Source organism: Cariama cristata, unplaced genomic scaffold, assembly GCF_000690535.1.
Source record: "Cariama cristata isolate BGI_N322 unplaced genomic scaffold, ASM69053v1 scaffold13064, whole genome shotgun sequence".
Lineage (NCBI taxonomy): Eukaryota > Metazoa > Chordata > Aves > Cariamiformes > Cariamidae > Cariama > Cariama cristata.
In genome coordinates, this window is record NW_009613577.1 from 15,746 (window position 1) to 42,069 (window position 26,324).

At 46.3% G+C, this 26,324-nt stretch overlaps 1 protein-coding gene across 1 annotated transcript in view; it reads left to right on the forward strand.

The window, feature by feature from the left end:
• Positions 1-18,677, forward strand: part of LOC104156186 (metal transporter CNNM2-like) — a 32,213-nt gene extending 13,536 nt beyond the window's left edge. The window contains exons 3-8 of the mRNA XM_009699086.1: positions 3,409-3,546; positions 5,664-5,833; positions 9,194-9,287; positions 11,763-11,828; positions 15,653-15,837; positions 18,030-18,677. Of these exons, the coding sequence (XP_009697388.1) occupies positions 3,409-3,546; positions 5,664-5,833; positions 9,194-9,287; positions 11,763-11,828; positions 15,653-15,837; positions 18,030-18,239 (863 nt within the window). The 3' untranslated portion in view covers positions 18,240-18,677. The remainder of the gene's footprint in view (positions 1-3,408; positions 3,547-5,663; positions 5,834-9,193; positions 9,288-11,762; positions 11,829-15,652; positions 15,838-18,029) is intronic.
• Positions 18,678-26,324: the final 7,647 nt, after the last annotated feature.

Below are 26,324 nucleotides of genomic sequence, written 5' to 3' on the forward strand. Positions count from 1 at the left end.
CCCTCTGACTGCCTTGGGCTGGGCATCCTGGCACTGAGTATGGGCAGGAGGTCAGTCAGTCTAGTCCTCTGGGAATTGTACTTTCTTTTCCTGGAGTATCTGATAGATGCACATTTGAAGCAGTTACTTGTCTCTGTCTTTGTACAATTCTTGTGTGCCAGATAGAACCACGCTTCCGCTTGATAAAATATTTTTGTCCTCATTCTCTTGTCTGGAGCTCCCTGCAGATGTCTACTCTGTCCTGAAGACAAAAGGACAAAAAGGAGCACAGGAAGAGAACAAGAACCTTCCCAGAACATTGTCTGGGTGCATTTGCAGCACCCGTCAGCCTGCCCACCCAACTGAGGAGGTGATCTGAGGTTTGAACTCCCTGTTCTGTAGCTGTCTCCAGTCCAAGCTGGCTCCTTCAAGGAAATTCATGCAATAATTTGTGGTGTTCTGCATCAGGCCTGGAAGTTCATGAATATTACAAGAGAGATCACAACCTTACTTCTATTTTGACCTCTCCTCTTGAGTTCTCTCCCTCAGTCCAGGAGCTCACGGTCAGCCTTGCTGCATTTGATTTGAAGGAAAAGTCTAAATATTCTGAGAACCTACTGAAGATAGTTGCAATATTTGTTGATACCTCACCAAAAGTTATACTGAGAGTATCCCTCATGCATCACATTGTTCGTGTTGCTGAACCAAAGAGCGTTACAGCACTCTGTAAGCAGAGATTGCTTCAGCATGTCAGGATAATTTCAGTGCCCAGGTCTCCATCTCACTGCAGAAAGGACAGACAGGGAATACCTGGTCTAGATTCAGTTACTTCTGTCTCCATGCAATCCTTGGTTCCTATGTCTTACAAGAAGCTCAGAAGTTGTTTGGATAGCGAAGAGCAATTAAGACCATCCGTTACAAAAATAAGCCAAGATAATGGCTTTAAGCCATATAGCTCTGCTCTTACTGTGTAACATTTTTCTTGGGGGAAGGTTTCTGGACAAGCTGCTAAGGAAAAACAGTAAGAGGAGTTGAAATCACCCATCATTTGATTAAGAGCCTGGGTCTCTTATCTTGATAACTGATACAGATGGAAAAATTTAAGGCAGACTTTCATGGTATGATGCTGGCCCTGTTTTCAGGTACCAGAAGAGCAGTGTGAAGCCTGCGGTGGTACAGCTTGTTCACAGAAGAAATAGAGAGATGCTTTACTGCCCTGCTTAAAAGACATTTCCCTGTCCCAGGGTCAAAACTTGTATTTGTGGTGATTTTTGCCTCCCTGAAGAGAGCAAGGACAGAGCTCCTTGTGAGAAAGCATCTCAGCCACAGCTTTGTCAAAAATAGCATTCTCTGAGCTTTTCAGAAAAAGCAGAGTTCCTATTCTTCTTATCTCTTACAAGAGATAGGACCTAGTGAGAGCTTCTGGGGGACTTTTTTCCTATTCACTTTCTTTTGCTTTGGTACCCATCTTTCTTTTAACTGCAAGTACTGATAAGCTCTGTTTCAGACTATATTCCTAAGGCAGGGATTGTTTTTAGTCTGTAACCACTCGCTTGGGTGGTTTCTATTCCTGCTTTTGGAAGAGAAGTGGCAGTCCCTGATGTAGCCCCAGTCCTGGGTAAAGTACTACTAGGGTAAGAGGCTTCTGGTTTCAAAGAAGACAAAGGGCATGGGTCGTCATCGTTCTTCTCCATGTGCTTGGGAACAAGTATCTCAAGTTTTCTGATTTGCACTGCTAACAGAATGAGCTTTATATATGTAGAGTAGATATGTTACTATCAGTACAGTATTGCTGTTGAGTCTGTGATAGTCCTATAGTGGAGGCTTGTCCATGGGAAGTTGAGGATCTAAATGTATTCATATCTAAAAGGCTAGGCAGCTTGAGAAAACCTTTCTAGAAATCTATTAATTACCAGTATTGTGTATTTCCAAGCCGCAAACTCAACTGCTCTGAGCTTTATGTAGTCCGTAGCATATATTTGGACATGTGCAGTACTCCAGATCTCAGTGGCTTCCTTGTTATGGTACAGCACTTTAATCATCTTTGCATGCATACCCCAAAATCTGACAACAGCTACCTGGGAGTATGCATGAGGTTTCACAGTGCTAGCTTCACCTACACCTCTTTGTGTGCCTGTCTGAATTCTCTGCAGTGAATCAATGTACCAGAACTGCCTGAGGTCCCTCAGAAGTCCAGACTTTACACCAATGACTAGGGGTCTGATAGACAAATAGCTATGGTGTTTTCAGTATCTTTCCCCACTAAGGCTGTAGAACCTGAGTCGTGCCTCAGGTCTGAGGGGCTCACAGGAATTGCCTCAAGACTTGGGTTTCCTGCAATGTGCAGTGGAGCTCAGAGCTCTCCGACAGCATTCTGCTGCTCGTAGGCAATGCCACCTTACGCACTGTGTCAGCAGAGAAGAGCAAGACCCTGCCATCTGAGCAGAGACCTCTTCTCCCTGGAATTGATATATACCTTACCCAAACATGACTATAGCTCTCCGTCTACCTGGTTTCCTAGACGTTTTGGCAGATTAGCTCAGTGGGTGGATGATAATAGCTGGGTTGTTTGTGCCTCTGCAACTCCATCTTTCATGTTGTCATTTACAAATGAGGATTCCCCCCCACCCCCAGAACCTGTTTTAAGACACAGACGAACCAAGTGGCAAGTATTTAGCTGTATGAAGGGCAGGAGTCCAGGATCAGTAGCAGGCAAATTCCCATATCTGAGATCCTGAAGCTACTCTGTGCTTCATTCTGGCTTCATTGCCTGTAAAGTGGCCAGAGATTCCTACCTCCAGGCTGTACACCTTGCTAGCCTTTGCTGGAGTTTGGACAGGACAAAAGCAACTGCATGTGCTAGACATTGGGAGTTACTTGGACCAAAGGCACGCGAACTTTGCCAAAGCTGTGAAGCGTCAGTGAAGCCGTGGTACAGCATAAGAAATAAGCTATGGTATATTTAGTCTATGTACTTGCTGGGAATTTTCAAAGGAGTGTATATGAAAAAGTACCGATCACATATATTCTTGCAGAAGACACCTTTTGATCATTAGTAACACTGAGCAGCACTCCTCCTCCCCACCTAGAAATGTGCACGCACCTTATGTGTAATATGCAGAACCACTCTGCAATTAGACGTTTGCAAGCAGAGACTTTCCCCCCGCATTGAAGTGACGGAGGCCGTGGGTGACTGGCTGTGCAGGACAGGGGCTCACAGTCGGAGGAGCCCGCAGCAGAGCTCGCTGGTTGTTTCTGGTTTGTGCTGCATGCCGACAAGCCGGGCTTTGCACGTACTGCAGAGGGGTCTGTCTGCACCCTGGGCTCTGGGTGGCCGTCCGGGCTGACTTCATCCAGCGCAGTTCGTGTTGGACCCCGTTCTAACAGAAATCACTTCCTTCCTTTCTTTTCCCACCCTCCCTTCCCCAGCTGATAACAAGACGAAAAAGAAAGTAGCTCATCGGGACAGGAAGCAGGACTTCTCTGCCTTCAAGCAGACAGACAGCGAGATGAAGGTTAAAATATCACCGCAGCTCCTCCTGGCAATGCACCGGTTCCTGGCAACAGGCAAGTGCGGGTTATCTTTTTTTGTGATCGTGCCAGAGCCTCGGAGGCAGTTTGTCAGCAAAGGCCGGTGAGGTGGGTAGGACAGTACAGGCGGGAAGGGAGGCTGGATTGTGGGGTGACAAATAATGCCACTGTTGTGTTTTTCTTTTTAAATTCTCTCCTCTCCTGTGTTCAGTGTCGGCATGAACCCTCTGAGACATTTACCAGGGGTGGACCAGTAACTTTAAATTGGTCTGAAAGGTAAGGATGAATGCCAAGTGCCGCACTGCATGTCTAGAGTCCGTCAGATTAACGACTAGCAAGTACACCCCGTTAGGAAGAGCTCAGGGAACAAACCAAAGAGGACTCGATACCACTGCCCAGCTGACTGTAATTGCACTCTGGCGCCTTCTCCAGAAAGAGATGCTGGACTTTTTGCAGGAAGGTCTAAACCTGTTCCATGAGACTTTTTGACTCCAAGTGAAAAACTCTCCCGACACATTTAATGCAGACTGCGCAGGTGGTTGAACTGTACTTTTTAAAATGGATTTCTGGCTGGCTTGTGTGACCTCCGTTGATGACTTCAGGTTTCAGAGGACAGTTGTCTCCATCCCAGAACATCTTGATGTTTTAGCCCTTGAGTGGGCAGTCTGGCAGAGAGACCAGGGCCTTGAATGGTTTCTTACAGCTGATATTGCCTTTCGTCGTAAAGTTGGTCCCTTCACCTCAGAGATGAGACCTGTTAACAGGAGAGCTTGTGGAAAACATACCTTCCTATTGCTCATGATGTCTCTCTTTGACATATAAAGACTTCTCACATGCAGGCCTTTCAGATGGGCGTCTGTCACTGCTGTGTTCAACACATATTCCTGGGTTGAAAATGATAAAGTTGTATTATTTCAAGTTTGCCAGCTCCAGTTGGAAATTAGTACTTCCCCTCCTCTAAGATGCAGTAATTGCCTGCCTAGATGCTCCTAGTCTGCCTTCATGCTTTATTTTGCCTCTCTGACTTGAAAGAAACATGTATATGATCAGTTATCACGTCTCAGCTGGGGGGCAGTAATTCCTTAAAAGGCTTGGACTCCTACGGCTCATGTGCACATGAGCATGTCCTTGGTGAAAGGAAGCAGTTCAACAGGAAGATGTGGATTTAACGGCAAGCAAGGCGTTGTTCGCGTAGTGGTACAAGACTTGATGGAGTTCCCTAAACACCTGCTCAACAGACGTAGTCTTACAGTGCTGCTTCTCTGCTTGTGGATGAAAGGATTGTGTAGCTTAAATCCAGGGCTGTCTCTGAAGCCACTGCTAAATAAGACAAAAGCTACAGTTTTGGTTTCTCTGTTCTAAATTGAGAATAGTATGTTTAGCAGATGAAAGGTACGGGGTCATTAATGGTCCTGTTCTGAAGTGAGGTGTTAGGAAAGCTTATCAATTTGCATGTGTAAATCTTGACATCCCTGGCTTAACTCTCCCGTACAAGGATGAGCTTCTCTGCTTCAAACAGCTCCTGTTGGGAACACTGAGGAGCAAGTGGATAGGGAATGTGTTCTGTGTGTCAGGCGTTAATCCCACATGGTTTGAACAGACCTGCACTGGCTCTCACTTTCAGTAACTCTTCCCATATGAACCGTGGTAGCCCCAATTGTGTCTTTGATTTATGTAGAGCATCTATCTAGAGCAACTTTCTAGGCCCCAAACAGTGATTTTTAATTTTTTTTTTTTAAGTGCAATAAATGCAGTAATACCTTTTAATATCTTTTGAGGAAGGAAAAAACAAATTCAAAGGTTCTCTGTGCCCTAATTATAAAGCTCTTCCATTCATACAACTCTCCAATGAGCCTATACAACTGTGACTCTGAACTCTCAAGAGGGCAACACTGCCTTTTTCTTTTCCCTTTCAGATGAAGACATGGTTTTTGGTTGTTTTGAAAAATACCTCAGTAATGAAAGTTGGGGTGTTCCTGGGTTTTTTTCCCCCCCTTGCAAATCTAACAGTCTCAAAAGACAGGAAGCCTGCAATTCCATAATGGATCTCTCTGCATCTGTGTGCATTTTATAGGCAAATGCTTATTAACGAATATTGCTAACTTCTTGCCAGGCATATGAAGTGTAATGCCAAGTTGTATCTTGTGTTATAGAAGTAGAAGCATTTGGTCCATCCCAGATGTCAGAGAAGATCCTTCTCAGGCTGCTAAAACATCCCAACGTCATCCAGGAGCTGAAATACGACGAGAAGAACAAGAAAGCCCCAGAACACTACCTCTACCAGCGAAACAAGCCCGTCGACTACTTTGTTCTGATTTTACAGGTCAGACGTGTGATTATGTAGATATGTGCAAAATCCTTCATCTCTTGACATATCCCTCTCTATACCTCTTCCAGTTGTTGAAGTTTGTCTTCTTTCAAACATGGCAATGGAGCTATGGCTCTTGGGAGCTGCTCCTGCCTCCTTTATGAGCTTGCCAGCCTTGAAGAACTCACTCAGCCTCAGTTAAAGCAGTTGTGAAGGGTAGACACACTTCCCACTTCCAGTCATCTGTTGAAAATGACTTATGCTTTAGGTATCACTAGGATAGCGAATGCAAAGGAATCCCTGCATACAGCTGGCATTGCTTGGAAAATAGGGGTGCAAAAAATGGGACGTCATAGGAGTTTGGCCAGGATGCTTTCTCTAATGTGTGTTTTCCTTTTGCAAAAGGAGGTATGGGGATTTTGACAATTTAGAGAAACTATATTTTTCTGTGCAATTTTGAAGTTTGTACCTTTGGTGGTGTGGGAAGTGGAGGTTTCGGTGGGGCCACTGCATCATCTACTGAACTGATGCCACCTCCTGCCACAGCCCCTGTGGCTCTTGAGCACCCTGGCATCCAAGCACTCGCCCTACCCTGAGATCACTGCATTTGGGTGGGTTTTAGATTGGAGCCCTAGGTGGTGTGGAAGGACTGTTTTCTGCTTCTTCTGTACAGGATTGCTTCCAGTGCCGATATCTTTTGGGTTTTGTTACTCAACAGGAACGCTTGAATGGCTAGGTAAAACTTTACACAGAAATTTAACTTCCATCTAGCACCATTTGAGCAGGAACAGTCCTTTAAGAGAGATTTTGCTGGAAAGGTGCTTATGTTTCTGTCCTGCATAAATGAAATCAGTTTTTGTTGTAAAAACACAAGCATCATAGCTAAAGTTGTAACACAGGGCTTGAAATCTTCCTTAACATGGCCTTAAAAGAAAAAAAGGGAGAGGGATTTCAACGCTGTCAGTGATAAAAAATTAAAGCACTGGAATATGATACTCTTAATTACTCTGTAATTCTCTTTTAAAAAGAATCGTTTTTTTCCAAGGATTTGAGGAGCCACTGGTAGCTCTTTAACTGCTCTTTCTTATGTGCTGAACTGTTGCAATCTGAAATATTCCAGAGGCAAGATAATGCTCCTGAATGAGGTAATGCTGCAAAGATGGGCAATACAAAAGAACAATCAGTTCTTTCTGAGCTATTCTGCAATCAATAAATGTTTAGCAAACACGATGTGTTAGCTCCATAATGCATTTGGAAAAGTGAGTCTTGCAGTAGGTACTTGCTATAAAAATGGTAACAAGGTTGGTTCTGCAAGGGTCAAGAGGGGATAATAATGCTGCTTTTGTTACTTAAATGGACTTGGGCTTATTCTCTCATGTCGAGAGACCAAGAATACCTTCACAGTAAACATGTGCCAGAACACAATTCAATGTATATTCTGTGCATTAAATTTACCAATTTAATCTCTGTAGAGTTACTGTTTTAGCTGGAATGTCACCTGTTTGCAATAGCTTTTCTCTTAGCTAATGGGAAGTTCTTCTGTAGCAGTTTGAGATTTGTTTTTGTCATTGTATTTTTTCAAAATTCCTGTTGGAACATTAAATAGTGGAAAACCAAAACCCACATGTGCATTCATTTAAACAGGGCAGAACACATCTAATAACATGCATGGGGAATTCTGAATGGTTTTTCAGCCCTTCTGACTATGCCAAGCATGCCTGGTCTTCGTATGGCCACCACTGGGAAGCTTGGAGATGCTGCATGTGCTGGTAGAGCAATGGTCTTGGAACTAAAACTCAACTCCTACTACTAATTACTAGTTTGTATTTAGCTACTAACTCCAGACTGTATGTGAAGATCGAAGCCTGGTTGTGTATGTATTTTGGAGACCTGGTCTTGGCTGGGGAATAACTACCAGCAGTAAGTAGGTTGAGAGCTCTGTTTATAACCAGCCTTTGCCTGGGTGACAAAATTGTGCCTTTTGAAAGGCTTATAATGAACAAATAAGCTCATTATTTGTGTTGCGGAGTGAAATTGATTTTAAAAGGGATTCTATGAAGTTGTTGCTTGTGATAGCAGGAAGGTAGATTTGTGAGCTAGACACTCTTCTTGCTAGGTGGGTATTGTGGTTTTTCTCATCTGGGACAGTTAGACAAACTGACTTGGTATCAGTTTGTCATGCAAGTTGAGTTCATTTTCACATTTTTCTGCCCCAGTACAGTACTATGAAGTTAAAGGCATGATTATTTATTTTAAATAGTGCTTAATGAAATAAACACATAGAAGTAAAATTTACTTTTGGGGCTCATTTTGACCTGATTGTGACCAGCTGATGTTCAGTCTACTTAGCAGTACACATGGGATGGGCAGTCTGTCTGCCCTTTCCATCCTAGCCAGATGGAAAGCATTGCAGGTAATTACGTTGTTTGCCTGAAATCCCAGACTTTGTGTAGTTCAGCCTGAAAGCTACATGAGATTTCTTCTGTCTGCAGTGGTGTGCTGTAACTCTCAGTGCAGTACCAGTAAGGGTGAATGGACATGAAAACCAGACCTCCCTAAGAAGGCAATTATTTTTGGCTACTTGCGTACCAAAGTAACTGGGATGTTTACAGCTATATTTGATATAGTGGGTTCTGTTCTAGAGTCCTTTGTAGGACGTGATGTTAAACATTTGGTTCAGCCCCCATCAGAAATGGGTGCACTTGCGTAGTGGTGTGGTTTTGTACAGCTTGGGAAGAAGTGAGGGTCCTTCTAGGCAAGACCCTGTGATAGAGCAGGATCTTAAGTTAAGGATGGTGGAATATGTAAAACTGCTAGAAAGCAAGAAAACCAAAGTAACCCCAAGACTGCTCCTTCAGGAATAAGGACTGTGTTTCTGTGGGAAACTCATCGGTGAAGGCAAACAGCCTCCTCACGTGTTATCTCTCATCTCCCTTTCCTCTGTTTGTGTTAGAGGGGACTCTGTCAGTGTGAGCTACGGCCCAAAATGTCTGTGTGTCTCAAGACCCCAGATGACTATGCTACATCTAAGCTTGTTGTGATACTAGAGGAGTATTTTTTCACTCCGCATTGAGTGAAAGCAGCCTGGCAGCACTTGGAGCAGGGCCATAGTACCACCCCAAAGCGCTCTGGTGATCCCCCTCCCCTGCAGGGACTTAGGCTGACCACAGGGCACCAAAGACCAGGATAGCTCAGGGCGCAAGAGCGTGTTGCCCTCCAGGGTCCGTCCCTGTTCAGGCACCGTTACAAACTGCAAGGACTATGATACTGCTGAGGAATATCAGGCAAAACTAGCTTTTAGGGGTCAGGTCTGGTCTTGTGCCTCGAGACCTACAGTCCCTTTTAATTGCAGCTCTCTCTCCTTTTCCTTAACAGGGGAAAGTGGAAGTGGAGGCTGGGAAAGAGGGGATGAAGTTTGAAGCTGGTGCTTTTTCCTACTATGGGGTGATGGCCCTCACAGCATCGCCAGGTATGTCCTCTTACCTTCTGCTTCTGGACTGTGCTCCTGCACAAACCTGCCCGTCCTGCGAGTGCGGCGGGAGGAGGCTGCACAGGGCATCCCCACGCCACGTCCGTGGGGCTGATGTAAACCATACCTCGTTGCCAGCGAAACTGCCTGCCTGGCACAGCATCCCCAGGAGGGACCCGGGCCGGTGGTGATGCTGGCGCTGACTCCAAAAACCCAGTGGCTGGCAGCCGTTTGCCAGCTCCCAGAGGATGCGAGTGTTGGCCTTAGCGAGCGATGTGTTTGGTACTGGAGGACAGCTTTGTAGTTCTGCCCACGGTGGGGTGACAGGGACGGAATTAACGGCAGTAAATAATTAGGGGCAGAGGGACATCTAGCGGTGCACAGCACAAACGCCCGGTTGGTTTGGGGATGGTTCGCTTTGCCGGTCTTCTTTCTAAAGCCATCTTGAGGAAGAGGAGGGCAGCCGTGCAAGAAAAGCAATTGCTCCTGTCGGCTTGTATGGAAATGTAACCAAGAAACCGGCAAGGGGGGAAGGCTGGGGGCGCAGGGCGAGGTGTGAGCCGGTTGCCACCGAGGTGTGAGCCGATTCCCAGCACACAAGTGGCAGCTGCGTAAGCCACCACCTCACAGGCACAGGTTGGGGGTTTGTCTTATAATCCACCAAAAGCAGGCTCCAGTGCTGTATTTCAGCATTTGGTGATGTATTTTGGTGCCAGCAGTGTCACTGCTGAGATCTTAACCTTAACTGGGAATCCGCAGCCCCGTTGGGGTGAGCTGGGGCACTGGTGCTGGCCTTGGCCATCTGCTGACCCAAAGCCACTTGCTCAGCTTCAGGGAGAGACGTTTCTCATGCTGAAATCGGGTCCTCCTGTCACAGCAGGGTTTACATCCCACTTGAGAGGCAGCTTGTTTTAATTATACACTCACGAGCACTCCCTTTACGTATGTGTACCTATGTGTATGTACCTTAGCAAATGGCGTCGGAATGAAAATGATTTTGTAAGTTATAAGTATAGCCTTATTAAACTCTACAGAGAACAGCAGTTCTCATGGACGTGTGAGCTCGTTTTTACGGGCAAGACTAATTCTTCCTTAATTATGTGCACTTTAATTTGATCAGTCTAGCTATACCTTTTGAGGCTTGACAGATTTGAAAGTGTGCAGAGCACTGGGTGGATTTTATCTGAGCGATAGCAGCAGCGTTCACAAAGAATCACGACCCATGTGTGTACAACTGCATCATACCTTCCACTTCGCAGCTCAGCTAATATGGGCCAGGCACAGAGCTGGGTTGGGCTTGGTCACTTCTCCTACCAGACCTACACTTGGAAATCACTTGTGGCATCTCTGTTTTGCCAGCATTGTTCAGTTTGAATGTTTTAATCTGGGGTTGGTTTTTTTTGTGTTGCTTTTGACCATGCCCATTGTCCCAGGTCCTGTGAGATCGAATGATCTTCTCTTTGCGTGCCCTGAAATCCATCTTGGATTTTGTCACGTCAAACTTCAGGATATGCACTAGTTTAATTTAAACTTGGCCAGCCTTGGATTTGTTTATTTTTTGACTGGTTGGCTTTTACCACTAGCAAACCCCTCATTTTACTGGCTTTCCCTCCAGGTTTTAGAGAGTTTGTTTTATGATGTCTTGCAGCATCCTGACGTTTCTGTTAGGGTGAGCTCATAAAAATAAATTCCTGTTGCTCTGTGTAGACAGGAAAGCTCAGTGAAAGTATAAGTCATTGCAGAACAAAAGAAAACTCCTGTTCTTCCCTGTGTCCTAATTAGACTTCATGTGCCTGCTCTCCCCACCTGGAATGTGAAGTCAGTAATAGGAGGGTAAAGCATTAAAAAAATAAAAAACAACAAAACCTGTGCACACCCCCAAAACCAACCGAACCAAAAACCCAAACCCAAACAAACCCCAACAAAAGAGTGAAGCTTTTTTCTTTAACTACAGCTGGGGGGGATTTGCAGTAATGATGAGTGGGACGGTACCCATCCTGACAGGGATGAGCTTGGAGAATCACAACCTAGCTTGACATTTTACTGAAAACTTGAAGAATTATGAAGTGTCTTTTGGTTTTATTTCTATTTTTGTCTGAATCCCATAAGGAACAGCACGTGTGAAAGCTTTCTAAGCTGTTTTACCTCTTTGCCTCCCAGGCTGGAGTGGGCACCACTGCTCCTTTTGAACTATTTAAAACTGAGTGTACCTTGACGGACTGTTCTGTGCTGGATAACCATTCAAATTAGCAAGTGAAAATTGTTCACTTCACTGTAATTCCTTAGACTTGTTTTTTGGTTTATTCCTAAAATTGTTTGATTGTCTTTTTTTGTTTTAACCCTTTACTTTTTCACAGTTGATTTGCACTTTTGGTTTTAGTTCTTCAGTGTGTGAACTGGCTCCTTCCCCTGTCGAGTGTGGATAGCTGCCGCCTTTCTGGTCGTGATCTCATCCTTTTTCTCTCCCTCTTCTAGTTCCCTTGTCCCTGTCTCGTACCTTTGTTGTCAGCAGAACAGAGTTGTTAGCAGCAGGTTCTCCAGGTAAATCCGCATGCTTCTATTTTCACCATTCTTGTGACTGCCCTGATGCCATAAAAAGTCAGCTGCAGTCTGTATTTATCTGACCCCTTTGCTCGTTAGGGAGAAGTCCAGCACAGAGTTATGCCTCGCAGGTAGGTATCCTGAACTTTTGTTTATGGTAACTGGTAGCAACACGACAGAGTCATCAAAATGGGAAGAACTAAAAACATGTTGAAGAAAATGTGTTTGGTAATGTGTGCTTGTTCTTGTTTCTCATATGTACGCTGGTGGAAAATTAGGAGGGGAGATTTTTTTGAAAGGAGGTATTCTCCCTCAAGCTGAGGCTTAAAAATTTCTGAAGAAAATGCATTTGGCAGAGGAGAATGTCTGCTGCTAAACCGCCATAAAAGGAAAACTTCTTTAATGAAAGAATTCTTATATTCTCATATGAGTAAATTCTATGGTTTGTATACACTCTGGCCATTTCAGTTCCTCAAAAGCTTTGAGCTTTCTCTCAGTGAGGTTAATGCCGTGGACTGGTACAGTGATTTACTGAGTGGTCGGATTTGCAATGGAATGTGCAAGAAGGTTGTGGGACCTCTTGGGGAGGTTTCTGGTTCCTATTTTGCTTAAGACCTTTCCTTGCTGAATATCCAAGTTGACTGACACAGAGATCTCTTTGGAGAGCAGAGACCAAGGAGGGAACAAATTGGGCCAAAAAGAACTCTGAGTTGTGGCTGAGTGGTTGGAAATTGGGAAGGGTCAAGAACTGAGCTTTGCAGACACTGCATGCACAGAGGAGTTGAGAAAAATGGAAACCCATCAAGAAAGTCTGTAGGAAGAGCAGAATCCTAAAATAGTTTGGGCCACAGTGAACATATTTCTTCCTTTTGAAGTCTTCTTTTTCAGATGAAATGTCTTTCCCGAGACCTAAAAGCAAACAAGATAATGATATGCATATTTAAGTGAAATATCTCTTAAACATTAATACATATCGTGCATTTCATAAACTTTCACCATCTGCTCCCTGTATTTTCCCCCTCTTATTTTTTCACTTTTGAAAATGTATTTCACCATTAGTCCTTAAATTAGTCTCATGCACATTCCAAACAAACTACAGGTTGTTGCCCTACAGGGAATTTTTTTCCTGCCCTGTTAAAGTTTCCTGCTGCTAAACTTCAAAGAAGGGGGAGAAATTTAATCTTTCTTTAATTAAAGTACCTGATGGCTTTCTTTTAAACTCGGTGGCTTTTATTATCTTTTTTTGCTTGGTTCTTTTGTTTTCCCAGATCATCTCTTTTTTTTTTTTCCTTTTCCTTGCTACAAATAAGTGCACACTTTGCACATGCAAGTTGTTTCCAATATAAATGCCAAGCATATTTTCATAGCTTTTTCCCCAACTTAAAAAAAAAAAAAGAAAAGAATAATGGGAAATAATAATGGGAAGCATCTCCTTTGAAAGGAACTGATATGGTAAGCCTGGTCACTATCACAATGTGGTACCAGTTTTGATGAAACTCTGACCTTCTGCTGGGTCCTTCTAAAAAGGATCCTGTTGTTTAACACCAAATTCATCATACAGTTGTATTGATGTTTGTCTTGTGGTGTGTGCTCTTTATCCCCTGTATAGGAAGGTGAGGAGTATGGGAAAACCTGGGTAGAAAAGATCAGCCCAGATGTGGGCTGGCCTGCTGGGGGCTGGCAGGACGCTGTTCTGGAAACACAGACCTGCCTGGTATTCTTCTGTCGTCTGCCCTTTCTGTATCCTTCCTTCTTCCTTAACTTCTTTTCTCCCTCCCTAACTTCTACGTGGTCCAGAAGTGCTGTCCTTTCCTCTCAGATTTTTAGTAATCATACTTTTTTGTTCTGTCCTTTCGTTTCACCTGTCCTTTTGTTGTTGTTGTTTTTTTGGTTTTGTTTTTTTAATATATGCTTCATCATGTTGCTCTCTGTCCTTCTTTGTTTTTTATTAGTAATGTACTATAAGACCCCTTATAGAAAAGATGGGGCAGGTACAAGTCACACTAGTGTAAAGCTGTTCCAGGTGGAAACCTTTTTCCCGAGCAGCAGTGGTGCTGTTCTTGTCACACTCAGCCGTATTTTGTGTATGCCGGTGGGAAAGACAGGAGAAATTCACTCAGCCGTCACAGTTCCTTGTTCTCCAGTGGGAATTACAACATCAAGCCCTGTGTGCAGATAGAGTTTTGGCTTCTGGCAGCAATTACTGCAGCCTGCTGTGGCTTTCAAGATGGCAAGTCGGTATGGAGGAAAACCTTGCAGGGCTCCGAGTGCTTCCCCCTAAGCCTGTACTTGGTGTTGCCATAGGGACCTGCACTAATTCCGTAGTGCAGAAATGGCAGAAAAACTGCCAAGTTGTTAGAACCTGTATTTTTCTGTTCCCTTTTCTAAAATTGAAGGAAAGACAACATCGGAGGGATTTTAAGTGGGAAATAAAAAATAGGGCAATTCCACCATGAATCTAGAAGCATCTAAAGTGTTAGGTTTAGGAAAGGCTGGATGCAGAGATGTAGAACAGGCTATGTTATGTGAGCAAGGAGAGATTATGTTTATAATAGTGATTAAGTGGCAGAGGTAGGGTTGAATTTTAGGGAGCTTTTTTTTTTCAGAAATAAGTTTATATATAGAAAAAAGTCTTCAAAAAAGAATTTGAAAAGCTTGCAAGGATACTGTTGCTGATTTGCTCAAAGAGGCTTTGTATCATAAGATTATATGAAAATGATCTTTCAGCTGAGAACGGGGTCACGTGGTGAGTAGCATAGTTTACATCACGTTTCAGTTTGGGATGGCTGAATGAAATTTAACTGTGCTAAGATCCAAAAATTCACCAGCCCTAAAGACAGTTCTTTGATCAGTATGTACTGTGTGCACCCAGGGAGAAGCCCATCCTGCAGGAGGGCTTGGGATCTCTCTTAGGATGTAATTCTGCCCTCCTGTCTTCTGGGTCACTGTGTGGGTGGAAGCTAGAAATGCAAAATGTCTGTGGCTTCCTGAAAGCACATTTACTTGAGATAAACTGTGGGCAATCACACTCGCAGGGGACAGCTGTGAGGTTTTGAAGTGAAACCCTGCAGTGCTTAAAGGCCAGTGATGGAAAATGATGTCTCTAGTTTACTCCTTTCCTGGACACAGATTTTTCTCTGTAGCATGGACTGTTTTCCTTGTTTTGCTGACTGGCGTGTACCGCATGGAGCTTGCTCTCCTTCATTGAGTTTTTGCCCCTTTAAGCACTGGGAAGTACTAGAAGAAACATTGAAGTAATCATCACGTGGGCTGTACTTTGGTCCACTGAGGACTCTATCACGATTTTGCAAATGTCTGCTCTAACTCAGGGAACAAGGCACATGTAGGTACCAGGTGGAATAAAATGGGGTAAGGGGTAGCTGGGACTGACTGTGGGAGACAGGTCTGGTATGGAGTTACAATTATAAATCATTAAGGAAAAAAAAAAAAAAGAAAATCTATTAAGCATGGTCTGACTATCAAGAGCTCCTACAAGGGAGCCATGGGAAGTTACCTTTCTCTGGTGGTTGCCACTCATCAGCTGAAGCACTGTGACCAACTGTGCACAGGGCATGTCCATTGCAGCATAAACTAAACCAGGTCTGTTTAAGGCATACTCAGTGATGTCGGCTACCAGCTCTGGACTCAAACTGTACTCTTTTTCAGGGTAATTTGGTTGTTTAGCTGCATGTCTAGTTATGAGTGGATTAAGTATTTGCGGTTCTTTTGTGCTACATCACGATTGACTATGTCCCTTTGAAACTGGTGACTTTAAATGTTTTCTGCTTGATTTAAGAAATCTCTCGCTCTTGCCCGTTTCTCAGCCGAAAACAAGTCTCCACCTCGGCCCTGCGGCTTGAATCACTCAGACTCTTTAAACCGAAGCGATCGCATCGATGCAGTGACACCAACGTTAGGGAGCAGCAACAACCAGCTGAACGCGTCTTTCCTCCAAGTGTATGTTCCGGACTACTCAGTGAAAGCACTCACAGACATTCAGTTTGTCAAGGTAGGAATACAGCTAGAAAGGCCCCACTGGAAAGCTGGGCTTTGCTGGTAGGATGGAGAGCCTGGGGAAGGGAGGTCCCTCTAGATTTCTCTGTGACTAAATAGGATTATGGAAGCAGCTGTTTAAAAATCACTTTAAATTACTTTTTCCCAATATCTGCTGTCCACTGATTTGTCTTCACTGTTCCTCTCATTTAGGCTTGTAAGTAGATTGGTCACGTAAGTTTCTGGATTTTAGGTCCCTCCAGGAAAGATTATAGAAAATAACCTGTCTCTGCTTTTAGTCATGAAAGATGTATCCTTGTGAAGCCTTTGGAGCCTTCCGAAATGGAGACCCTTCATTATCAGACAGTGTCCTTTTCTCAAGGATGAGACTTTTTCTGTTGGTTGCAGTTTTTATTCACTTTTGATTTTGGTTTCAGTTTGGGGTTCTTGATCTTACTTTCCGACTTGTCATCCTTCTTCTGCTTGGAGAAGTCTTGGACATTTCTCTTTATCTTAACCTCACATGTTAGGCTCATGTCTCATACTACCAGTGAGTTGCTGCATGAATACAGCTGTGTCCCCCAGCATGGTGCATCCCACGCTGAACTGTGTGCGAGTCCTGTGGGATAGGAAATCTATCTGAGCTAAGGAACAGCTAATGCTGGCAGCAATTCCAGCCCAGCTGGGAGTCCAGGGGAGCTGATGTCCCATGGCCAGAAGTTGACCTTGATGCTTTTCTTAAATTAAGTGCATGTTCACAGTTTCTTTGTATACAACTCAAATGATTTATGAACTCAACTTCTGTCAGAGTTAATTCAATATTAAGAAAGTGGCATCGAGCAGAAATACTAGAACGCTAAATCAATTATTCTGTAGCCAAATTTTAAAAGGAGAGTACAGTCTTGCACTCAAAACTTGACAGATGCAAGTGTACTGGTCGATGGTTCAAGCCTTCAAGGTTTAGATCAGTAAATATTTGTCACTGAGCAAGTGATTCTCACTACAGACTTCAGTGGCTAATCTGCTGTACAGAGCGGCTGCTCATCTTAGGCTGGTTTCTGTGGAGTCCTTCCAACGCTCACTGCGTTCATACTGAGGCTGATGAATGCTGAACAGTCTGGTGTCTCTGCAGCAGACTTGCACACCTCTTTTTGCATCACTCTGCTTTACACATAGGACAGAGTACTCAACATGAGTGTTTTCACTGTGCCACGTGGGCGTTTATTCAATTAATACCTTGTAAACTAGGGTTGTGACCTGCTTGTGCATGTTTGGATTTTGCTTTTGGAGTTGTGACCTGGTCCGTCTGACTTTCTCCATTTCCAGTCCCTCTCTTGCGTTGCTACTGAAACTTAATGGTTTTCTAAAAGTCTTGTTTCACCTCTTCACCTTCCTGCCTGCTGAGATAACCCACTGCTGTTGTAGCACACGGGGCTGCCAGTGGACGTGCATCCTGCTGCCTGTCCTGGCTCAGAAGGCTGACCCAGAGGAGTTTATGGGGCTGGTTGCTTATGGCTACAGGAGGAATTCTCCCCTCTACCACCATATGCAGATATATGGGGCTATAGGCTTCCTTGCCTCTGGGGCTTCGCGGGCGGTAACACTCTGTGCTCTAGGCCAACTCCTGTCATGACTGTTCTGCTGGGTGCAGCCAGCTCTTGCTGAGACCAGTGGAAGACTTCATGGCTTGCTAATTCGGACTCACGTCTATGGAGAGCCCAGTCTTTTCTAGAATCAAATGTCCTTATGTGTCAGAATAAGGCTGGAGCTCCTGCTGCATTTGCTGGCCTAGACAAGAGCAGTGATGCTTGTACCCTCTGGCTCTAAGGGACTCAGAGCCTCACCAGGAGCTCACTGAAGTTGGGAGGAAGACTTCACTGAGCTCTGGTTCTGGCGCTAAAAATGTGCATGATTAGAAGGAAATGGAGATCTGATTTAAAAATCTCTGCGTAGGAATAAATCCCTGCCTTTGAACAGCATGGTGATCGCACAGCTCTGTGCTTCCACCCTGTCTGGAAATGTCACCGTGCTGTGGTGTTGAGTTGGGATGCTCTGGGCTTGCAAAGCGCAGGGATGTTTATAGAAACAGGTAAACAGGGGTTGAAGTGTGATCATCTGGAAAGGGAGGGCACTTTATTTTCTCAGTGTATTCCACAGGAGACACAAAAGTGTGACTGGCTGTTTTTGTTCCTTCTGTTCTTGGAGCAGATCTCAAGACAGCAGTACCAAAATGCCCTGATGGCATCCCGGATGGACAAAACACCTCAGTCCTCGGACAGTGAAAACACTAAAATCGAACTGACTCTTACGGAGCTGCATGACGGTTTGCCGGACGAGACAGCAAACCTGATGAACGAACAGAACTGTGTGACTCACAACAAGCCCAACCACAGTATGCACAGTGAAGGGGCCATCTAGGAGCTGACTCCCCACAACCCACCCATCCCATCTCCTCAGCCGGACCAGCCCTCGCTCCTTCCTGCCTCCTCCCCGAGTGTGAACACTGTTAGTATGTGCTTGCAACACTGTGCTGCATCCAGTGTTCTGAGACCAAAGACTTTTGCGTCCGTTCTGGGAGCAGAAGAGGAAGAAACAGGAAGAAAGGAGCAAAGAGCAAGAGAGACTAAAGCCGCAACCGTACTTTGGGAATGGTGAGCCACCCTTGAGAACGATGAAAATACTTCTTGCAAAGTAGAATCATGTTTATTTTTTATCTGTATTTTTGATCCTTGTTGGGTTTTTCCTCCTCAAACACATATGGAGAAGTTTAAAAGCTCCTCCAGTTATTTTTTCAAGAGAGATCATGTTTTTAAAAAGTATTTTGCAGAGTTTTAAATTGTTTCTGTCCCTCCCGAACCTCAAATGGGCTCTGTCCTGGTTTTGTGAATTGGCTCCAATGTCCTTAGGCCTCTTTTCACCCCTCTCTGGTCCTTTTTGTTGCCCTGTTGAAGAAGTTAGTAACTGGTACGTGTATGTTATTTGTGTCCTAAGAATGAGCAAGCTTCAGGGAACCTCTGGTTTCAGCCACCTGGAGGGCTAACGGATGAGAATTTTTACATGCTTGCAGTTAAGTTTCAGGGAAGGAGCGATTACTTTGGTATTTAATGATCTCTCAAATTTCAGAAGGTTTCTTTGTAAAACAGGCAAAAGCATTGTTACAGTTTTGTAACCTCCAAAAACTTTGTGTATGTTGAAGATGATACTGGGGGGGGGGGGTTAAGACGTTAATTAGCAAAACTGCAGTCTTGTGAAATGAAAGCTGGGCATAATTTTCCATGGTGAAGTAACTGGGTGATTTTTCATTGATGTTCCTGACAATTGCATGGTGAAGTAATGTGCGCACCCCAAAACGACAAGCTTTTAAGCACTCGCGTGCTGTAGCAGTCTGCGCACCGTTACCTTGGCCAGAGCAGATGTGCAGTCTTTGCTGAATAACAGAGAACATCAGTCCCCGTCCCCCCTTCAATCTCTAGTATTAACACAAAAGATGCTGCTACAATTACGCCCAAAGTACATCCTCCAGGTGACAGTAAACCTCTGCCAGTGCAAGGATGGGCTCTGCTGAGGAGTCGGGACCATCCTCTCCTCTCCAAGAACTGACAGAACTTTCCAGACGCAAGTGTATTGCACTTCAGGGATTCGGAGAAGTTAGTTTCCAGGCTGTTCCCAGCCACATTCCTTCCTTTGAGTGGATTTAGTGCATTTCCTTCTCTCTTGCCCCTTTTAACAGCCATTTTAGGGATTACCATGGTAGCAGAGCAGAGAGCCTCCCACCCAGCTGCTGCTAGTGCAGGACACCCTGCCTTGGGCAGCAGAAACCAATTCCTCCACCCCAAAAAGCTGAATGCAAACTGGGTGCAAGCAAGAGGCACCCCATGGCAGTTGTGCATCACACATTCCCCTCTCCTACAGATGGAGTCTTAAGTCCTCAAATGAAAAAAACAAAACAAAAAGTTGTCGTCTCCTGATCCTCTCCCCTTCCAGTGCCACCATCTCAAACAAAATGTGAACGTTGCCCTCGGTATCTGGAGTGACTAATAAATCAGGCATTGTGGTTTCTCTGTTTCGAGACCCTTCCATGGCCCCTCGCTATGTAGCATTTCCTTTCCTTTCTTTACACCCAGATAATCTCATCAAAGAAGCCCCCAGCCCTAAATGCAACTGCCAGAGCTCTCTGTGCCTCCATGCCTGCCCTGTCTCTCCTGCTCGCAGGCTGGAGAAGGCACTTGCCACAAGTTCCCACGGTCTGTCTTTGTGAATGGTGGCTGGAAAGGTGCAATATTTTGCTGCAGGATCTCCCCACAGGAAATTGGAGTGCGTAGTGTCAGAGTTGATGGGGTCTGTGTGTGTCTCTCCTCCTCTCTCTTTTGGCTTCAGAAAGCAGCCCGAATTTTTGCTGTCCTCCCCCATGGGAAACGTACACCTCTTCCCTGGAGCCACCCATGAGGATAAAGTCCCCGCAAGGGAGCATGGAAATTGCACGGTATCTAACTTGTGCACCCAGTGAGGAGGAGACGGAGCCCCCAAAACCCTTTATGCTCACATTTAGCTCTTTATTAACTTTTTTTGAGCCCCATCTAAAAGCGTTTCCTTAGTCTCTGTCCTTGCTCTGATGCACATCAGTCCACCACCGCCGAGAGCACATGGCTCAGCATCGGCACGGGCTGACCTAAGCCCTGCTTCCTTCCAGACAGCTGCCAATATTGCACCTTTCTCACAAAGCAAAACGTTGAGATGTTACAGGATTTGTTCTCGGTGAGGGACTCACCTTGCCGGTTTTTACCTAGCGTTGCTGAATGTAAAAGTTTGTTGGAAGTGTTTGACACAGTGGTGAACTTGAGATGCAGTATCCGTTTTGTCAAACCTGCCGAAGGAGGGAAGGCTCAAGTCAAGGCAGCTCTCTCTCTGGGACGAGGTTGCTTGCTGGATCTGACTTCTGCTTCTTATGGCAGGTTATGGATTTGTTTCAGTGTCTGTTTCCCTTTTGGAAAAAAAAGAAAAAAAAGAAAAAAAAAAAAGCACCGATTTTTCCAACCAAAGCCATGTGATCCCAAAGCAAATACCTCCTGCTTCTGCCCATGCTGCACTGTTCCAAAATTTGCAGGCAATTTTTTGCATGACTGTTTTTCATCATTTGTACAGATCCAATAATGGAAAGTGAAATAACTTCCATAAAAATAGTTGATTATAGATGTATTTCATATGGAAAATACGTACCTGACCCAGAGGGGTTAGGAGCTGCTACTGCTAATTAGCTTGAAGAACAAAGCATGGTCCTCTCCCCAGAGGGGAAGAAATCCCGTCTCCCTGTTCTCAGGGTATTTACAGTGTTACTGTTTTAACAAATGCAAGGGGTTCCCAGCCCTCGTGGTGGGAACCATCACAAGCAGAGGAGCCCGGTGCCCAGCTCAGGATCTCTTCTGAGCCTCTGGACAGCATTTGCCAGCACCAGGGCTTGGCTCTCCCGACTGCAATGGAGATGCCATGGCATCTGAGTCTATGTCCTTGCAGGGGGTGTCCTGCCAGAGCAGGTCTGCTTTCTCTGCCTCGCTGGCTGTCCGCCGGCATTCAGGTGGGCTCAGATGCCAGATGCCAGGCCGCAGTGCCATAAGGACATGTGGCAGGGCTGCCGGTCATCACCGTGGCACAGGGTACCAGCTAGTGGCTTTGGGAATTGTTGGACTTGACCTCAGACCTCGGCAAGGCTTTGACTTGTAGAAAGGATACTGCATTTTCCTATGTCAACTCCTACTGCCGCCTTTGTTCCCCTCATCCGTCTGCCTCCGGGTGCCGGCAGAGGGGTGGACCATGGCCCGTTGACTGGGGGAGGCTGGGAGGGCATCTAGCCATGGTTTCTACTGTCAATACAATTTTGCACAAGAGTTCTTTGAAGTGAGGTTTTCAACACTAATATCTTAAATGCACAACTGTGAATTATAACTTTTACACTCCTGTTGGTTGAATTTCCTTTAAATGAAATGAACCTGAATCTGTTGTAACTATGATTTTATTTTTTTTTTTTAATTCTGTGTATTGCCAAATCTTTGTAAAGAGTGAAGGAATGTTCTTGCTTTCCAATGAGAATCTTTCTCCAAACAAGACTGACTCTGGTGACGTGGAGATCATATGAAGCACGCTAGTTCTGAGTGGAGAGGGGCTCAGGGTGGGCTTAGCAAACCAACCTCAGTCTCTCTGTAGACCCCCGAGCTCAGACCCTCCAGAGTTTACAAAGCACTTGTTGTTTTATTCCCAGCTTGTCCGCTCCCTGAAACCCCTGTGCAGCTGAAGGCCGCTGCCCCGCAGGAGCTCGGGATGGGGTACCCGCAGAGGGGTGAGGGATGCTGGCAGGGTGGCCGGGGAGCAGGGGCCCCGAAGCTGGCGCGGCAGGAGGAGGTGCTTCCCCCAACCAGTTGCACCAGCAGAGCCAGCTCCACAGGACAGGTCCTTCCCCCGCTCTCCACTTCTGCTCTGACCCTGTAGTTGTGTGTAGTTCCCTCTCGCGTTCTTTTTACCCCCACGCACACTCCTGCTCCAGACCGAGCAGGGGTGGGATGATGCCGAGACCGGTGTGGGGGAGCTGGAGCTGGCTGCTCAAGGCTTGCGATTCTTGGGCCCCGCTGGAAGAGGGGTCAGCCACTCATTCACAGTGTGCTCGCTGTTCTGTTCCTCCTCTCTTCTCCTGGACTTCCTCCCCTTTTCCTCACCGCAGGGGTTTTTGTTTGTTTGTTTGTTTGTTTTTTCTTCTTTTCTTTAAGTGCCTTTTTGTGCGGGTGGAGCTGGCAAGAGTAGGACTCTCAGGATACGGCCATTTGCGCTCACCTCAGACCTGAAGAAAGCCCAAGGGGAGCAGGGCGAGTTGCCCACAGTGGCCCACGGACATCACCCGTTGCTGCTTCTCAGCCTTCAGGGCCCAGCTCAGATGAGGACAAGGTCTTGGCACTGGCGGTGTCAGGCTCTGGCTCAAATCGGCTCAAAGAAAACCAAAGAGGTAGCTTTGTGCGAGGGGCTGCTTGTGCAGCGGTGGTGCTTCCTGTGATCTCTGCAGAGCTCAGCCGAGGGGCGTGGGGGTGTGGATGGCTAAAAGAGCAGCGCTGTCTCCCCACGAGCATCCTGTGTAAGTATCCTACGTGATGGAGAGAACAGCCGCGTTCTCCAGGACCCCTTGGAACATGCATCTTCCCTGTGCTGAAATACACTATATCTATAGAAATCATTCCCACATGAAAGATGTACCATATTTTATATGATATCTAATACACACATCTGTGGTTTTAAAACTAGTACCTGTGTACCAGTTGTCAAGTTATCCAGTGTCTGGATTACCAGTAGAAAACTGGGGCTGGGAGGCGGGGAATGATGCTGCAGAGAGTACCTCTTGTCGTGATGCAAACTTGAGGCTTCATCCTAAAGTTGTCCGAGCAGCGTTGAGGGGTTCCTGCGTTCGTACCGTGCGCTGCCATGTGCGGAGCTGGCACAAAGCAGAAACCCAGCACGTGCTGAAAGGCTCGGTGTGATACAGACCCAGGCGTGCTGCCCACCCACTGCCTGGCTCTACACTGGGGCTCTAAATAGACCCAAAGAAGTACCTGGTCCTTGGATACTGAGGGTTGGTTTGGCCCAACAGTGAAATGATGAGCTTAACTAACATGACCAAAAGCCAGGAATGTTTTCATGGCATGGAGGAAAGAGTAGCTTTCATCCTGACTTGACCAGCACAGAGGAAAAGCTCTACACTACAGGCTGGGCTGGGAAACTGCCCTTATCCCTGCTCTGTTGTTATACTTGGTCCATCAGTTGCAGGTCTCTTGTCGGTGTGATCTCTGTGGTGATACTGGCCTCGCTCCCATGCGTCGGCAGCACAGGGACTCGGAGACCTTCACGGCTTCCCGCAGAGCCCCCCGGACGACCTCGCTCGGTGTGTTGTTCTTGTCCTGGAGCCTGGCTTCACGCTGGGCTGCGTTCCTCCACAGTTAGTTTCACGGCCACGCATCCCTGAGGCCGTGTCCAGGTGAGGGGACAGTGTTGCTGCGAGTCCAAGGCAGTACAGTTGAGCTTTTCAGTTTGGTTGTGTGTATTTTCTGTTCCATTAGAAGCTGGACACTGAACCTGAGTAGTCCAGAGCATTCCCTAGGAGAAAGCCTGGGATGCCACGTTATCCCAGTGCCCTTCCCTCAGCTGCAGGGATGGGAAGGAGGTGCTGGAAAGCTGCCTCCAGCCCATGGCACGGTACAGGTGGCAGAGGGAGGTGTTTCACAGATCAGTAGCACTGAACTCAGTGATATCTTCTTGTTGTCATTATCCTGAGGTCAGGCTCTATAGAGGTTCTACACCTTGGAAATACGGTACTCAAAGCTGCTGGTCTTCTGTCTGTAGCTAAAAAAACATCTTTCTGCTCTCTCCTGAGGTTTTTCCTTCGGGCCCTGTTTTCCTCCGAGCAGGGCCGATCACTGGAATCCTGCAGAGGATGGTGCCCTGGCTGCTGTCACCCCTCCAGCACAGATTTCTGGCCAACAAAGTGCTTGATGTTTAATCCTCGCCCCAGCAGGAGAGATTTGGCCATTTTCAACAGAAGCTGCCTGTCATCATAGAGCCGGGCTTGAGGTTTGTCAGCTATCGTGAGCCAAACAAGCGCCCGAAACATGCAAAGGCTGCAGGCAGCTCCAGTGCTCCAGAGGTGGATTTGTTGTCTCCTCCTGGAAGCAGTGCGGCAGTCGGTTGATAGCAGGGTTTGTGGGAGAGGAAAGGCTTGTCCCAGCATTTAGTGCTTGGCAGAGCAGTCTGGCATCCCATTTCAGCTGTTTGGAGACCGCAGAGCTTTATAAAAGAAGGTTTGGTTGGTTTTTTTTTAATCCTCTGGGCATCACAGTTGTACTAAATCCTTCCAAAGTCAAGTGAGAAACTTGTGGGTGTCAGATGAGTAGCCTGGATCATAGGCCTTTTGTTGGAAGTGCCAATATGGAATGCATGCCCTCTGCATTTGCCCAAAGATCGATGTAGGAGGGTGGCAGGGACTCCCGGTGAGCTCCTCTGTTCACAGAAGTGACAGACTGGCCGGGCCTGGATCAGCTCTAGCCTCATCCCTGCTTTAGTGTCTCAGGTGCCAGTGGGGTGGGCTGGGCTGGTTTGGTTGGTGGGTTTTTACCCAGGGTACGCGCTCTGTCCTTCTGCATCGTGCTGGCTTGGATTCGGTCATGTGGCTTTCTGCGGCTGCTGCTCTCGCATCGGCCGTGGCCTGTGCTCTTCTCGCTGCGGTTTGGTTGAGTGTTCAGGAAGGCAAGCGAGGAGGTGCAGCAGTCGGTAACAGGCGATGCTGCAGCCATCCTGTCTTCATTCCTCATGCTAAGGGTAGGAGATGCTGCTCAAGGGACTCTGCCTGCCTTGCAAACCACATGAAATTTTGAGAATGGAAACCTACCAGGACCACAGCACCAGTGCTCCGGTCCCATTTGATCTGTGGTCTCCCAAGCACAAGGGGGGTTTACGAGTGGTTCAGGGTCGGGCCCTGCTGAGGGACCTCAGAGCTCTTGGCGTGTGCTTTCTCCAGCACGCACAGCTGCAGAGCAACCTGGGTACCTGAGCGATGGGGCAGGCACCCGGATGCCAAACACGCTGACGCTGAAAACCCAAATACTTCAGAAGCATTCCTGGAAGCCATGAGCGGATGGTCCTCGGCAGCCGGAGGTCTCACACCAAATCTTTCTCCCGCAGTCAGGTCCTTCCCGGGTGCCCCGAGCCGCCTCCTGGTCGCTGCTGGCTCGGCCTCGGTCCCCCCCACGCTCAGAAGTCAGGCGGCTCTCCCTCCGCAGGGCATTTTCGTGGCTATATCTGAACCTGCTCAGCCACTCCAGCTGGCTCTTCCCTGTGTCTTACTTGCCATCGTACGTGGTCTTTGCAAACTGTATCATATTGTACATGACTTCGGGTTTCCAGAGTTGTAGTATACTGACTACAGTATTTCCATGTGTGTACATAAACCTGAATAAGCACAACTGAAATCCTGAATGAAGTGTGTACGTTTCATATACTGATTGTCATACAAATGCATTTTATAATTATTCCAATTTTGTTGTAGATTTCCAATCTTTCCTATTTATTTTGTACCAGATTTATTTGTATATTTTGTGATTTTGTTTAAAAGCATTTTGTTTATTTCTATTCTTTTTAGATAAATGATGATTTTTTTTCTGTTGAACATGCCAGTTTATGCATTTTTCCCTCTTCCATGCTCCCCCCTCATTTCCAAGGGATGGATTGTGGCGTGCGGGTGGTGGGACCGACGTCGGTGATCCCGGACCCAGCTCTCCACTATTGGCACATCAGCGGTCTTTAATGTCCACTTCAGCTGTCAAGAGCCATGGAGAGGCCGGCTCCTGTTCCCCTTAGAGCCAGGTCTTGCGCTTTGCTTTGGTGGGTCTGGGCCCCTAAGTCCTCCAGCCGGTACACTTAGAGCTGTGCCAGTGGTTTTGCTGACCAGGAGCAGAGAAGTTGGTGGCAACGGCAAGC